This window comes from Xiphias gladius, chromosome 24 (assembly GCF_016859285.1).
Source record: "Xiphias gladius isolate SHS-SW01 ecotype Sanya breed wild chromosome 24, ASM1685928v1, whole genome shotgun sequence".
In the NCBI taxonomy this organism is placed as follows: domain Eukaryota; kingdom Metazoa; phylum Chordata; class Actinopteri; order Istiophoriformes; family Xiphiidae; genus Xiphias; species Xiphias gladius.
This window is the reverse complement of record NC_053423.1, coordinates 21,406,677-21,423,157: the sequence shown is the minus strand read 5'-3', so window position 1 is coordinate 21,423,157 and position 16,481 is coordinate 21,406,677. Positions and strand designations below refer to the sequence as shown.

The 16,481-nt window shown below is 41.5% G+C and overlaps 2 protein-coding genes across 3 annotated transcripts in view; both read right to left on the bottom strand.

Annotated features, from left to right (window-relative positions):
• Window positions 1-64: 64 nt before the first annotated feature.
• On the bottom strand, window positions 65-3,785 carry ndufs5 (NADH:ubiquinone oxidoreductase subunit S5). The gene is made up of 3 exons (XM_040121067.1): window positions 3,656-3,785; window positions 1,977-2,196; window positions 65-276 (listed from the first exon to the last, which is right to left on the bottom strand). The coding sequence occupies exons 2-3, from the start codon at window positions 2,190-2,192 to the stop codon at window positions 172-174; spliced, it is 321 nt and encodes a 106-aa protein (XP_039977001.1). The 5' UTR covers window positions 2,193-2,196; window positions 3,656-3,785; the 3' UTR covers window positions 65-171.
• A 2,138-nt stretch (window positions 3,786-5,923) lies between these two features.
• Window positions 5,924-16,481, bottom strand: part of rnf19b (ring finger protein 19B) — a 34,014-nt gene continuing 23,456 nt past the window's right edge. For both annotated transcript variants that reach the window (XM_040122073.1, XM_040122072.1), the window contains 7 exons: window positions 15,783-15,927; window positions 14,859-15,021; window positions 11,977-12,091; window positions 11,470-11,610; window positions 11,163-11,352; window positions 10,439-10,573; window positions 5,924-9,891 (listed from right to left, as the gene is read on the bottom strand). In XM_040122073.1, coding sequence (XP_039978007.1) covers window positions 9,444-9,891; window positions 10,439-10,573; window positions 11,163-11,352; window positions 11,470-11,610; window positions 11,977-12,091; window positions 14,859-15,021; window positions 15,783-15,927 — 1,337 coding nt within the window. In that variant the 3' untranslated portion in view covers window positions 5,924-9,443. The remainder of the gene's footprint in view (window positions 9,892-10,438; window positions 10,574-11,162; window positions 11,353-11,469; window positions 11,611-11,976; window positions 12,092-14,858; window positions 15,022-15,782; window positions 15,928-16,481) is intronic.

Sequence of the window (16,481 nt, the reverse complement as noted above, 5' to 3'; positions counted from 1 at the left end):
CTGCGCACGTATCACTGCAAATAAAAAGATGAGATGAGAGTGAATGAAAAGATAAGAGGAAGAGGACAGCGGATGATAACATTTATTTGCAAACTTGTACAGGCGAACAGGAAATAGTGATATCTGATTTACTATACACAAGAACAGAACTGCGGACAGTTGTGTGTGCCCTCATGGCGACTGGTCTGTCTTGCCTGAGTGGCAGGATGGCGGCGTGTAGGTCCCCTCCTTCACCATCTTGTCGCGCTGCTGACGGATCGCATGCAGCCTCTGGTGCTGCAGGGAGGAGGGGAAGAGGAGGTTAGTGCTGAGATGGAGAAGGAACAAGAACATTTAGGTAATTAAAGAGAACAGTCTACATCCGTCCACCTTTTCGTTTCCCTGTGTCTGTCTTGAGGGGGACAGAGTCAAAGATAAAGGTGATTTTAACATTGTCTTTTGGAGAAGGAGAAGGAGATGGATGTGAAGTTAATGTCAAACCCTGAAGTTGTCTTAGCTCACATTCATCTTTAATCAGCGCTTCATCCTGCTTCATCTCCACTGTGTTTTGAAAGAAGACAAAGCTAAGGGGCAAGACAAGGCGAGAAAGACCCCGCTGCTGCGGCACATTCACCGTGAGCATCCGTCAATCTCTCCTCTGCTGACACAGTCTGCTGTCAATGCTGACCTCAGTTTAACTCTCACATCATTGAGAGAATTAGACTTGGATGCAGTTTTTGTGTCTGGTAACACGTCTGTTATTCATTTATTTCTAACAGTTTGTATCCCTGCCTAAGAGATGCTGTTTTCTCTTCCTCCCTCCCAATCAACCGCACCAAACTCGACAGAAACACCAGGCAGTTTAACGTTGCCCAGATTATCTGAAATGCCAATTTGGGAGACACAGTGTTGTGGCAAAATAAGAGCTCTGAGGCACTGGGAGCTACATGTAATAACGTCTTATTTTACGAGCAACTTACAAGCACATTTCATTTAGCAAAAAAACTCAAAATCGAATGAGCAACAGCTCAGATAAAGTTAAAATCAGCATCGTTATTCTATTTTACTGAGACACCGTGATTGTAATGAAGCTTTTCTGACACCGATTTTTCGGTCGGTTGGTCGTTTTTCTGAATAACAGAAATGTACTTTTTTACTGTAATTTAAGTAAAAATCTGTGTCCAAAAAAACCCACCACGCTTCAGTGTTGTAAAAGAATTAAATGTTAGACAGTCCAAGGGGGCTGAATTCTTATTATACCACTGCAGGTTTACCTTTAAGCAAAACCAGATTTTACTATGAACATCCATAAGATTCTCTCACAGACAGAAAAATAATGAAACGACGCCGGAAGAGTTAATAACGGTTCTGCTTTTCGTTCTGACTCATTGGGTTCATCTCAGTTGGCCAGTATGATGACAGGCGGATTTATTTAACAAGAGATCAAACCATTATAGAAGCGGGTTCAGCTGGGGACAGCCAAACCCAACAGCCGCAAGCAGTCACCTTATAGGATATACTTTCATTGCTTAATGGTACATTGATTTTTTTGTTTTAATTTCCATTATACTTCCAAATTATAGTGGGTTAGACATGAGAGCTATAAAAAAAGAAAAAAGAAAATCATGCCTCAACAATGTGGGTGACTTTTACTGCATTATCTGCACCCTGGTCTTTCAAACTAAAAACTTACAAATGTGATCACAGTCGGGTTCTGACACATTATTAATAGTTAAGTCCAACATTTCTGGGTTTCAGACTGGTGGCAGGTGAGCACTCCTGTTCAAAGGCATTTTATGAGTTCAATACCAGGAAGTGCACACAGACATAAACAAAGGAAGAGTTGGTTAAAATAATTTCATTTCAGCCGAATGCAAAAATACAGCAAGTTTTGGATTTACAGATTTGTATTAAGAGAGTTTGAAGTGGGGTTAAAACATTTTGTCAACACTTTGCAAAATAATTAACAAATCCCCGCCTCAGACCAAAACACTCACCGTCTTCTGCCTGTGCATGCACTCATAGAAGTCCTCAAACTCCAGCTGACACTCCTTCTTGGCGCGGGTCTGCCCGATGCCGTGAGCACATTCAATCCACTCCTTCTCGAAGGCATGGCAGCGTGCCGCCCGCTTGTTGGGCTGCTCCCCGCTCTGCACCAGCAGCCAGCGGTCCAGGCTGATGCCGAGCCGCGACTGCACGTCCACGAACGGCATGATGCTGATGATGGAGGAGGAGGAGAGGAGATGATGGTGACCAACGTCTCTTTTGCTCACAAACACTTTACTGGATAGATCAGCTGCACTGCTTGGTTATTACACAACACCAATATGAACCCCAGGCAAAGAAGTGGTCAATCATGCAGATTACGGACGACCACTCTACTTAGAGTCACCGCATTATGTAGATTAAATCACCAGTTTCGCCAGTAGAGCAAGGTGCTCCACGTCCCTCCCGCTCCCACTCTTCACAGCCTGCGGTCTGAAATTTAATTTTGGATTTATTTTAAAAACAAGATAACGGCCACTTAACACCTCCACTTACAAAACTGTTGTTTGAAAGATGGAATGGTGGATTCTGAAACACGTCGAATCAATTTATTTATAGAGCACATGTAAAAACACCAAAGGCTGACCAAGGTGCTTTACAGAGAGAATAAAAATTGGGATTAATCAACGATTACAATCAAATACGAACACAGACGTAAATAAGAGGATATAAACAAATTAATAAAATGGACAGAGAACAAGTGAAAAAAACCAAAAAAAACAAAACAAATAAAAGCGTGAGAGTGTGGTCAGTCATGTCTTCATGAGGACAAGTGAAAGCCTAAACAAAAGATGGGTATTTAGACGCGTTTTAAAGATATCAGTGGAAGGGGAAGATCTAATAGTGACTGGAAGACTACTCCACAATTTAGGGCCAACATCTGGAAGTGCTCGAACTCCTTTGGTTATGAACTGGGTGCTTGGAATGGAGAGAGGCGATTGGCCAGCAGGTCTGAGGGGTCTGGAGGTGGGACAGGGGACTAGCAGTTCAGAGATGTGACCTGGTGCCCCGAGTGTGTTGATTTAAGTTAAGCTTTCCACCTAAAGCAGGACACAAGCTAAAAACACGCGTTTTTATCAATCTTATTCCCATAGTGGCCCTGACCACCCCAGAATCAAGATAACAACAAAAACTGCTGCATAAATGCATAAATATAAGATACATTTATGCATCTACATTTTCTATTTAAGTGTTTTACAGCTGCTTTTAAAACTAAACTCAATTGATCTCTGATTACTATCTGGTAATAAGACTCCAATACACTTCTTTCTGTCTTCTCTGTTATTATTAGCCAGCTAGCTGCCCGTAGATAGGTAGCTACATAGCTATCGAATAACTACTTTACTGTACAAATACCCGAACATGAATATTTGTCTATACAGGCACTGATTATGTACAACTGTTTGATGAATCTGTGATCGGGCTAGATCGGGTTTTTGTAGGAAACGTTACGAACTCTTCCGCGGTCTTGGTTCTCCTTCAATGACAGTCGGTCCATGCTAACGACAGGCCGCTCTCATTCAACACCATTTACACCATTATACACTGAACACAGTACTATTTTCAGACACTACATAGATTCTACGATGTATAAAAGTACATAACCTGCTGTTAAAATGCTGATAAATACCTTTATCTACGGCGTCTTGTAGGATTCACTTTAACCTTCCTCCGACGCCACACGTTCTGCTTTACGGCTGAGCAAAACACGGCTTCTTCCGCCTCCTCCTCCTCCTCTTCTTCTTCTTCTTCTGCTTCCTTACGTGATTACGCATTAGCGCCACCAACCGGACCGGAGTCTGTGTCGGGAATCCAACTTCTTTTCATTGCGATGACATTGTGGGTCGGTTCTCCTCAGGTACCGAAACCAAAAACGGCTAACACCTAGTATCTGTTCCCTCCTCTCAGCATGTGAAGCATAACACAGTCTAAAATTTCTTCTCCTTCACAAATCATTCCTTATAATTTTTTTTATCAATTGTGTTAGTTAATATTTTATATTTATTCATGTTACTTCCTCCTCCCTCCTGCACCTCCCAACTTTCCCCTGAATTTTTTTTTACATCCTCCTTCCTCTTCTCTTGTGCTGTGAAGCCACTCGACAGTTTCTCTTCTTCCTTATGGCATCATACTGGGAATTACTGCCGCCGACTGGATTGGACTGTGGGCTTTACAAATTATTATATAAATATGTAGTAATGCAGTGAGTTTTGTCATCACAAAAAAAAAAAAAAAATAAGAAGATAATGCAAAAGCAATATGTCATTATATGGTGCGTATCATTTTTTCCATACTCAGGGATGTTTTCGATGCTTTTCTACTAGGATATACACTCAGTTGGCAGTTTATTAGGAACACCCAGCTAAAACTAATGCAGTCTAACACAACAGACCTGCAATAAATTGTCCCTTCATGAAGGTTATACTGTTCAGTTTGTGTTGAGTCTGTGTTAAAGAGGCCTCGATTCAACTTTAAGATGACTTTGGAGGATCTGGTCTGTGGCGCTGTCGAACTGTGTTGCGTTGCCCGGGCGGGTGCTTGGATTATTTTGTCCACTCCATTCATACGAATGAGGGTAGGCCGAGTGACAGAAACGCCGCTCTGTGTGATGCGATACAGATTCAATCGAAATTTAACATCGCAACCCTCACGGAGGACGATGTGCTGCAGGACTGTTGGGTTAGACGTTAGTTTCGTCTGGGTGTTCCTAATAAAATGCCAATTTATACCAAGATCATACCAACACGCTAATCTGATCCTGGTTGACCCCTGTGTGACCCCTGTAACTTTAAACAGGTCTGTAATGGTCTCCACCTCCCTGCTGAAGTCTTCCTGTCTGCCACACTTTGTGCATATGAAATTACATGAGAATTTTAACCTCAGCCTGGAATTGGTGGAATTTATAGGGAGTTTTCCTGGCGCCTTGGCTAGTACGTCCAGGTCTCTCCTGCATTTAAATATTCAAACCCTTATTAAGTATAATGTGTGAAAGCTGTATTTCAATCTGAATGTTTTGTCCACATATTGGTTTTCTAGACTTGACGTTTCTCTGTGACAACAGTTCTTACAAAACATCACCATCAACAAACATCAGCTGTATCAGCATGTAGCTGTGAAGAGTTTTTGAGGAGTTTCAGTTTCAGGTGTTTTTTCTTTTCATTCTGGAGATTTTCTTTAAAAAAAAAAAAAAACCTTAAAAAAATGGTTCATTTAAGCTGTTTCATTAAAAAAAAAAAAAAAAAAACTTTAAGGATTTTCCTTGTGACTGGGGAAAGCTCATGCAGCAACACATTTTAGAAATCTGCTCCCAAGCAGAATATTCCTTCTCACCAGATGTGTGTGTGTGTGTGTTCACCACACGTCCTCCATGGCCAAATGTGTACACCTCGATTTCCCAACACGACACACTGCATATTGATGGCGACATCATTTCCCTCAACATTCTTCCTTTTGAAACAACGACACATCCCAAGCCTCCCTGGAACCGGTTCTCTACTGCAGAGGCTCCCGGACTTTCTCTGTCGTTCCCCCAACGGACCTTTCTTCACTGCGGAGTTGTCATAGTGTCAAAGCCACAGGTGGAGCTGATGCCACTAACAACAGCTCCCTTCCACCAGATATTGCAACGCAATGCATCAGTTAATAATGTTATTCGCTTCACCTGTGTTTGACAGGTTCAAATGTCCTCTGTTAAAATTAGTTTCACTCTTTTTTTTTTCCCTCCCTCATTGCTCAGGAGTATTTTGTTCATTTTTATATTGTTATGACCTCGCTGAGTCCCGTCAAATTGCTTAGGACAGGCTACAATATTTCATCAGTGATGTAAATTACAACGCACGTATGAAAACCCCGTTTCTAAAAGACAACTCAACATCTTGCAACATCAGATTGTGTTTATTTATTTTTTCCCCTCAAAAGTCCACAAGTTGGCTCTCACAGTCCTGCATGTACAACCCCACACAAGGCAGAGCTTTAACAGTAACAGGAAATACACAAACAGTATAATAACACTTAAATATTGCTATCTATATACTCTAAAACCTTTTCAAATAAAGACGGGAACACCTGTGTTTGTAATATGACATTTCCATTAACGCTCATTCAGACTCTTGCAGGAAGTTTGGGTTTCCGTCCACGGTACATTCGTGTGTTTTCTCACAGGCAGCCAGGCAGAAACAAGTGATAAGTGCAGACCAAACAAAGCACTCCTAAGTTACATAAGCAGCTAAATCCATAAAGCTACTCTGAGATGGAAAAAGGTCCCCAGGTCGATTCCTTGTGGGTTGAAGGAAGGAAAACCTGGTAGAAAACCTTTTGAAACAGAAGCACAGAGGTGATACAAAGCTAAGAAACAAGTCTGGCTAGTGAGTATGATTGAGAAGAGCTTATTGGCATCAATAATTGAAATGTTTGGCTCTGAAATGAAATGTCCAAAAGTGACACTGACCGACGAAAGATGATTAATACGACATAAATTAATAGAAGAAAATATAAAAAAAAAAAAGATCATTATAGTGCATCACAAAATTGATAGAAACCTTGGACACCCTTTAAGTTAAAAATACCGATTGATAAACTTGACAAAGCATTTATTCTCAAAAATGGTTATATAATGTTTTTCAGCCAAAACTCTTCTCAAGTAACATCCGACATAAAAGGCCTTCTGGTAGGTGATTTGTTTTGGTTGTACCACAGACTTTTGTATGCAAGTGAAGTAAACTGACTTATAGCAACAGATGGTGAACAGCAAAACAAGTTAAACGAGTTAAATTCAGATAAAGTGCACAAGTGCTCATTCAAAAAACAAAGTGGGACAAATGAATACATTCATCAGGAGTCCATTCATTCGCACACACGCACACACACATACACACGCGCGCGCACACACACACACACACACACACACACACACACACACACACACACACAGGCGCAACATTCAAGTGGGTCAGACAACCAGTTCACACGTCAGAAACCGAAACCAGTCCGGCGTGTGTTGTGTGGTTGGTCAGCCGGTGTCTACAAGGCCGGCACGCAGCCAAACTGTCAAAACACCGGTGCGGTCACGTGACACACACCTGAACCACGCAGCGGGAGAGAGGTCTGACAACGACGGGCCACCATGTGTGCAGAGCTTTAAGAACTGTCTGAGTGAGCAGCGGCGGCTAAGTCCCCACCCGAGGAAAATATTCTTTCAGAACTTCGGGGACCACTTTTCAAACGTGGCCACAAACATTACAACCGAAACACTTGGTGGGTTTATGGACTAGTCGACTGGAAAGAAAAAAAAATGAATCAGCAACCACCGTTCTGTGGTTCCAGTTTTTTCCAGTGTGAGGATTTGTTCTTTGTCTTATATTATAATAAACTGATTATCTTTGGATTCTGGACAGTTGTCAAGCAATCTGAATAGGTTTTCGGAGTATTTTTCATTATTTTCTGACATTTTATAGAAAAAATGATTATTGTTTAATAGAGAAAATAATTAGCAAATTAATCAATATTGAAATAAATCGTTAGTTACAATGTTTTTATGTAGCATAGACTGCAATGAATTACAGCTTATAACCCGTTCTGTTACAAAAATCGTTGTAAAAATTTTACCAAAAAAAAAAAAAAAATCTTAACTCAAGGTCCACTCACCAGCTTTTTCGAGAGCTTTCAATCACATCTCAATGTCTTCCTCAGTGGACATAGTTGGCCCGGTTGTTATACTGACAGCGCTCATCCGCTGAGGAAGACGGTAAGACGCGGTTCAAAACTCCGGAAAAAAAAAAAAGCCAGCAAGTGGACCTTGAGTTAGGCTGCATTTTTTTGTCAAAATACTGTTTCCCGGGTCAAGGACGAGCTGTCAAGCTGAACATTTCAAAAGTGGTTTGTCCCGTCAACGTTGACGCAAACAAACAGAGAAACGCTGAGAGACGGCTGCCAAGTTGCATTTGAATGTAAAAAGGAAGGCATAATAAAATGTAGAAAACAGAGGCAAAGTACCACCTAAACTGTCCATCTGTGTTTACGTTTGTTATTACATTCGCATTAGCAAAAAGTTATAAATCAGGCGCCTTTTCAGGGAATATTTTACTTTTACTAGAGTCACTGATGTTGCATTTTATTTCAGTCAAGTGCCACTGTCTTGTCATTATTGTCCTGTACGTGTTGTATTCCATGTTAACATGTCCTCGAGGCAACACATGTGAATCTAAACCTAAGTCGGAAGTTGCATTGCCTTTGATGTAACTATTTATGGCGTGACTCTGTTGCTTTCCACGCTCACACGGCTCCTACAAAACTGTCTCAAGTCGGTCCCCAAGCGCGTTACTTCAAATAATTGAGGACTAAGGAAAGTCCCAAACAGTTTCCCATTTAGCTACAAATGGCGTGAAAACTAGCAGGACTTTTCGTTTCCCGCATTTTTGAGATTAACATCATTACTGAATGATAAATGTCTGTTTGTTGTAGGTCTCAGTGCAAAACGGCAGGACAAACCCGTTTCTCTCTAACGGGCTTCCCTAAACTGTCCGGTGTGTGAGAAAGCTCCTACACTAGAACGGAACAGAATAAAATTGTTTCTATTAGTGCATTTCACCGCGGCGTCCTCTGGCCTGGCCTCGTCATTGTCAGAGCTCGCTCATTCATTTTATGTAGTTCAGTACGCCCGGGCTTATCTTTTCGTCCCCATTTTCAACCCCCCCCCCCCCCGGTCCTCCTCCTCGACCTCCTCCTCCTCTGTGCAGGGAAAGTGAGATTCAAGTGCAGCTTCTTTCTTTAAGTAAACTTTAACTTTCCCCAGTGCAACAGAAACGCGTTACTCTCTTTAAATCTTTCACACAAGGCATGGCTCATGCAGACTCATGCACGCAAATGATACCATTTCAAGGTCATCCGAATATAAACAGAGGAAAAGAGGAAAAATAAAGCCACTATAGTTGAGTACAAAGTCCACAATCATTCAAACATTGTTAGAATCATCCCCTTCGTCTTCGCCTAACATCCCAATAATCCCTCTCCCTCTGCTGTGCTTGGTGACATTTCACCTTGTTTCATAATTTCAGATTTGCAAAATGTCTTGTGGAAAATTTGTACCTCTTGTTTTTTTTCTTTTCTTTTCTTTTCTTTTTTTTTGCTTAAGTAGCCAAGGCATTTTGCACCAAGGAGTAAACATAAATCATCATCTTATAAATCTCAGAGGTAGAACCCTGACAATTTACTCAGTGAGGAGATTGACAGGTAGATAGATAAGACAGACAGACAAAAGTAAACAAACGCTGTCTGTGTTTAAGACGGTGTCTGTGAGTCGCAAAAGCAGCAAATGAGAAATGACAACAGGAACAAAAGAGCTAAGAAGTAAGGGAGAGTTTAAATGTAAATGTTGGGGGATTAGTTCGTTTTTTTGTGCAATCCTGAGAGCTGCTGTTCTCTCAGACGTAGAGGATGACATTGCTGTCTGCGGGACAGTGAAGGCCTTCGGTGGAGGGGTTCAGGGCTCGGCAGGAGGGGGGCTGGGGCTGCCGGCCGGCCGCCAGGTGACAGCCTTTCGGGTGAGGCGAGTCACAGTCGTCAGACGTCAGCTCTGCGATGTCGTCCGATTGCGTGTCCGACATCTCCAGGTCGCTGCGGATGCTCTCCGGCTGAGCCAGGGTGACGTCTCTGAGCCCCTCCCTGATTGATACTCCGGGGGACAGGCCCAGCGCCGAGCCCGACAAAGCCCCGCCCCTTCTGGAGCTGCAGTCCTGAGGCTCCTCCCCTCCCGAGGCGTTCGCCATGGCAGCCGAGCCCGGGGGCGGGGTTAGGTCCTCTTCGCTGGTCAGGCAGAGATGGCTGGGTTTGGTCTCGATGTCCACCTGGATCTCCAGGTTGGTGCACTCCCTGCAGAGACACGTGATTTACGACAAATCAGTCCCAGTATGGTGCTTAAAATGTTGTTATCAAACAGCTGGAGGATCTAACACAGGTAAAGACATCGGAGGACTCGGTTCAACTGGCTCCACGCACAGATGAGGATTCCTTTTAACAGCAGCCATAAGCAAATAAAAACATGTCACTATATGGTTTAGTTACTGTTGAGTAAAGCCGCCTCTATTACAGAGAGGGACTTGTGCAGCGTTGGGCCAATGGGCTACAGAGGGAACAGCAACACGAGATCACGCCAATTCATGGGATCAGTTTAAATCCTGTTATCTCAATCACATCACATCCAAATCCAAACTTGGCAACTAAAAAAACCTCCCGTGAAGTGTGTAAAAAGAAGAGAGGAATAACATGGCACAGAGAAGAGAGAAAAGATGCCAAAACACGTTGGTGATGCAATAAGAAAAAGGGAAATTTCAAGAGGGGGAAAGAAAAAAAAAAAAAAATCAGGGATCAGATGGAGCTCAAAGACACCACAGAAGAAGACAGAAGCCTCCTGTCTCACCTGTCAGGTAGCGTGTAGGAGGAGATGATGGATCCGGCCATTCCTCGGGTGCTGGCACAGTCGCTCCCTGCTCCCAGGCTGCCGGTCTCCCTCTGGGCCGATTCTTTAGCCAACTCCCCTGCTTGAACCTCCAGCCTGGAGCAACACAAACACCCACAACGATCAGTTCTACTGTTCTATCCATACTTAGCATGGAAAAAAAAAAATTAACCAGCGTTTGCAATGCACACAGACCATGAAATATGTATTATTACCATTAATAAAGCTTTTTGCAGAAGACGTCTTGTTTTTTCTCCTGTTAGTTACGTCTCCTTTCAATTTGATAAACAAGTAGTGACCAAAAAAATTTGATTTAAGATCTATTGATTTATTGGTTCTAGACTAAACCAAACTAACAAAGATTTAACAAAACTTCAAACTTAAGTCAAAGAAATTATTACTGTAAGTCAAAGAGCATTATAAGCCACTCATTGAGTATTACAAGCCACTAAGAGAAATAACATTTCCAAGAGATAAATATTATAATATTTAGTTTATCGTCACCCATATCGCCTCCTGTCTTGAAATAAACAGAAATGTCTCAGTATGGAACCATTCAAAATGCGTTTTCTAATGAATAACAAATGTCACTCTGCTTCATTAGCGCAGAAAGAAAGAACGGAGCAGAGCAGGAAAAAGGACTCAGACGCAGCTACTCTCCACTTACTTCACCCCTAATCCTCACCTGCTGTATTTGCCGGTGCGGGTTCCCAGGGCCCCTCCTGCCAAGGTGTTGAAGTGTGGCGTGTCACCCAGAGTCCCAGGGGCCAGAGAGAGCCCCTCACTGGGCGAGGTGGTGCTCAGACCGCTGACTGCCCCGTCCAGACTGCTCTCACCGAGGCTCGGGGATTTGAGCGCTCGCCACGCATCCGCCACTGCAGAATTAGAGAGCAACCGAATACATTGCAGGATCCAATTAATGGCCAATTCTGAAGATCTGGTGACTGAAGTCCTGGTCACAGGACATGTTCTTGTCAGTTTAGTGTCCTCACCTGTGATTGGTCCGTCGTCCTCATCAAAGTCAATTCGTACGCCTCGGCCCTTCCCTCTGCTCACACCACAGCCCCCTCCTCTACACAGAGAAATGGGCACCACACCGTACACGTAGGCCAACATGATGGGCACACCGATGCCTGAAGAGGGGACAGGAACAAAAACGCTGATTCGATGAAACAAGTTTCACCCCCTTTTGGCCAATTTGAATGTGAACCTTTAACTGTAATTTATATTTTTCGTGTTTCGCAGAGGACACTGAAGAAAAATCATTGAATGATCATTGTAGAGAGGTTTTTTGTGTCATACATTGTATTAAATCATAAATTACCCCCCCCACAATTGATTTTTTCATTTTGGATCGAAGCGCTTCCCCTGTTTTAAGCGATGAGCAGCAGTGTGTCTAGACGCTGATAAAACGAACTGTCCTTGGTTAGTTTCGGCCGTCAGCCTCGGAGATTCACGAGGCGTAACAGATGACGGTCGTGCTCTCGAGTTGTTCTTACCCACGCTGACGGCTGCGATGACAGGGGCGGTGATGATTGACAGGGCCACGCCTCCTGTGATGGCCAGGTTCCGTCTGTGACGGGACGTCTTCTTCAGCTCGTAGTGGGCGTGGATCTGCGGCACAGGAGAGGGAGACAGACGGTTTAACGTGCGTCACAAACACTTCACGATACGACTGAACTGCAGCTGAACACGGGGAAGGGGTGAAGGTTTAAGTTTGGCTCTGTTTTGGGGGACATCAGACCTTTGGCAAACTTAAAATGACAAAAAAAAAAACAAAAAAAGACGTAAAGACAGAAATCATCCGTGTGTCCCACACACTCCTGTTGAGCTACTGTAGGTCATTACCCAACGACGATGCAGCAAGCTTTTCCTACAGGGATTCACTATATATCATCCACCGCAGACCCATTTCTTTCAGACAGCTCTACTTCTTAAAGAATCAAATCTGTCTTGACTTGTCACAGTGGAACAAGGCAGCAGCCCTTCTCTCGCAAACCTCCATTAGCACTGAAACTGTAAATTTTTCCGAAAGGACCCAAAGAGATGTGAAGATCGAGCAAACAAACAGTGTGTGGGTGAGCTACTGTATCAAAGGCTCCAGTTAATGTAAGTAGTTAACCCCTCCTGTTGCTTCACACTGTGCCAAAGCTTCAACAGGCTTTAAATTAAACATGCAGTCTCATTTCTGTCCACAAGAGAGTGCTACACTATCTTGATGTGCAGCCAAAACTTAACTTCCTTTCTCTTGTAGTTACCTCAAAGACAATTGTCTTTTAGCAAAATGCTGTTTGTCTCTCTGTTCTTTTTTTCTCTAAAATGCCATATGAATATTTTGTGGAGACAAAAGAGGGTTTCCAGCATATCTGCAGGTTTTCAAAAGTGCGAGTTATGACTTCTAAAGATTGCTACGTGGCAATATTTGATTGATTTTAGACTAATTTAACAGCCAAGCAGTAGACACCCAAACCCAGGCATTTTTTCCATTAAAGTTATGAAGTAAAAGTGAGCAGAACAAGACAGAGGAGCAGCTTCATTCAGGAATGTTTCTGGTCCCATTCACTTCATGTGAATCTTTCAAGGTCATTAACTAAGATTTACCACTATATATGTCTAACTTAATGGGAACTTCAATATAAAACTTAAGGAAAAACAAAACTGTAAATATTTCTTAATGAATTTATTAACACATTTAAGTTGATTTAATAACGTCAAGTCATCAGCTTTAGATAATTTGAGAATTTGCAGATGTTTTAAGGACCCTAACTTAACAAAGGTCTGTGCTCTATGTACTTCATCAGTTGGATGAAGTCGGATCTACTTTTGAGACACTGGAGTCTGTTTTTAGGTCAGTGGGATTGTCAGTGTGAATGGAAACTGCTCTGTGGTCTTGTATAAGGAACTGAAAATATTTTCTGTCATTCCAGGAAAACTTTTAACACTTTTTCTAAATGACGACAACATGAGGAAACCCAGACAGAAAAAGGTTTTTTTCTTCAGCAAGGCTGTAAATTCCAGATAAATACCATTGGACGATTGACTGTAAACTATATCTGTGCGTTGCCACAACTCTGTGGTTTTCCACTTCTGGTTTCTGTAGCCGTATGGCCGAACATAAGTGTGGAGTGAACTGAACATAAAGACGAAAAAAAAAAAAAAAATGTTGATCAGTGTGAAAAGCTACGACGCAACGAAGGAGGAAAAAGATAAAAGCAGACATTTTTTAGTATCAGTGTGCACTTCTAATGCCTGCAGACTCGTATAAAGACAACAGTGTTCCACCTTAAGATTATGAACGCATAAATAATGTTTCATAACGCACCTCATCTGTTTCTATTTAAAAAGTCCCCTCCACTTCTCTCTGCTGTCATTTCATGTAATTTTTTTATTTTTATTTTTGGTTCCTTTTCTCATCTTTTTGAACTTCTTTCCAGGATTTAGTTTGAAAGTGGGTCTTAAAACAATTCTGGCTGAAAATTATAGTTGAACTCTGTCTTTAGTCAGAAGAATACGTTTGTAAAAATAAACAAACAAAAAAAAATAAAAAGGTAACAGGAAATGCAGGTCAGAATCGAGTCACCAAAACCTAAACCTTGTATCAAGTTAGACACAAATAGGGAATTACATTATGCTGAACTTTATAAAATATCAGTCTTTTTTCTCACTTTCGTTAAACTTAAAGTATACAACTTCTCTCCAATGCTACTGCATACTTTAAACAGTCTATATTAGCTTGTATAACTCATATTACAATTATTATCTCCATTAAGGGATTAACTATTCGGGCTATGAAATGTCTGCAAATAGTGAAAACTGCTCCTCACAAGTTCCCAGAGGCTATGGTGACATTTTCAAATGTCTTGTTTTGTCTGAACAAAAGTAAAATAAAATAAAAACTCAAATGTATTCAGTTCACTACCATAAAATACAAAGAAAACAAGAAAGTGTTGACATTCATGAAGCTGAAAGCACTCAATAGTTGTCATGTCTGCTTAAAAAATTTTTAAAAAAACCTTAAACAATTAATTTATTATTAAAATTGTTGCTTATCAGTTTTCTGTCAATTGACTAATCCAAATTCAGAAAAAGTCAAAAGATAACATTCAGCATAATAAGGCTAATTGAAATTAAAAGAAAAAAAAGTGTAAACAAAAAAGTAAAAACAGTAGCGGATCTTAATCTATGTGAAAGTATTGATTTGTCTTAAGTTATATTTTAAATAACAAACATGCAGTCATTTAAAGTTCTATTTTTGCACTGTTGTTATATCTTGGACCCTTGACATGATCACTCAAAGGACTGCACCCCTCACTAGAAGTTTAGAGTTTATAGTGCTGGTGCTAATGTGGGAGCCAAAGTTTCTTCCTCTGCGGTCTCTTACCTTGCGGCCAACGTAAACAGGGATGCCGATGACCATGGCGGGAACGGCGATGCCGGCGATGAGGGTGATGCCGACTGGAGCTCCGATCAGAGTTCCCAGCTGCCACAAAATCTTCTTCTTCCTGCTCCAAGGCTTCTTCCCCCAGAATGTACAGCCAGATGGACTGATGGACGTGAGGAAGAAGAGAGGAGGGAAAATGGAGAGTGAAAGATAAGGGAGGAAATGCACAGACAGGAAAAAAGGTGAGAGTTAAGGTTTAAATTTACACATTTCAAAGGCAAAGCAAGTTTATTGTACAGCACATTTCATACATATATGTTTTTCAGATTGTAGAATATAGACTCTGTAGTTGATTTGACATGGCTGTGACACCGAGATTTGTGACTTGGATTTTGGTTTTCAGAGACAGAGAATCGAGATGAGCAGGAAGTTATCTCAGTTTTGTCTGGATTTAGGTGCAGAAAATTCAGGCAGATCCATTAATTTATTTGTTCAGCTGCCTTGCTGAGGGAATCTATGGGACTGTAGTCACTTGGTGAGAGAGCAAGGTAAATTTGGGTGTCATCCGCATAATTATGATAGTTGATGTTATTGATTTTCTTTACAATGTGGCCCAATGGGCGCATGTAAATGTTAAAGAGATGAGGTCCAAGGACTGAGCCTTGGGGAACCCCACATATAATGTTGGTCCGCTCCATCGCATAATTACCAACTGAGAAAAAAATTATTTCTGTCCTGAAGATATGACTTGAACCACTTTATTTAGCACTGTACCAGAGAGGCTCTCCGGTCTTTTGCATGGTCAACTGTGTCAAAGGCAGCACTTAGACCTAATAAGACTAGAGCTGAAATCTTGCCTGAATGTCATGTATGTCTACTGTAGACATCGCTTGACACCAACAGTAAAAAGGGATATAGTGCTACCTGAGGTAGTGCAGGTCGGAGATCTCCTTCATGCAGAGCCAGCAGAACTCACAGCCGCATACGGCGCAGGTCATGTGATTGCAGCTCCCATCATTCATCTTGATGATGTAGGCGCCACAGCGAGGACAGGGCTTTATGTCATCAGCTGGAGACAGAAAAAAGATGGTTAAAATTATTACACCACTTAAAATTAATTTAAGGCGTGGGCACTGTGCAGAGCAGATTCAAAGCGGTTAAAAATTAGCTTCAAAGTAAAAATAAATAAATAAATAATAATACTAATAAATGTCCTTGAACATATAAGATTCAGCCAAAAAAAAAAAAAGAGTGTAAATTATTTAAATTTAAGAAAAACAAAATTCTATTACAATTGCTCCCTTTAGTTGTTTTATTTTTCCTATTCTTTTGGCAACAATATCAAACCTCATTAGAGTAATGGATTGAACTTTTGCAGCACTTTGTCCCCTAATGCATTTTAAAGGAAAAAAAGCCAAGAGGCCCCAATAAATAAATAAATAAATAAATAAATAAATAACTTCACAGTGTGTTCGAAATTCTGGATGCTGGGAACGGTCTCTGATCTTTAAAGGGCATTTTGGCATTTTACCTCGAAAAGACTCTTGAACTTGCTACTTTTTGTGTACTCTGTATTCTGCTAACATGACTCAACACACTCCCTCTTGTCTCTCTTTCACCCTT

Coding starts and splice junctions, on each gene's coding strand:
- ndufs5 (XM_040121067.1), bottom strand. CDS start 2,192: ATGCCGTTCGTGGACGTGCAGTCGCGGCTCGGCATCAGCCTGGACCGC. Junction 277..1,976: donor GCATGCACAGGCAGAAGACG/GTGAGTGTTTTG, acceptor TCCTCCCTGCAG/CACCAGAGGCTGCATGCGAT.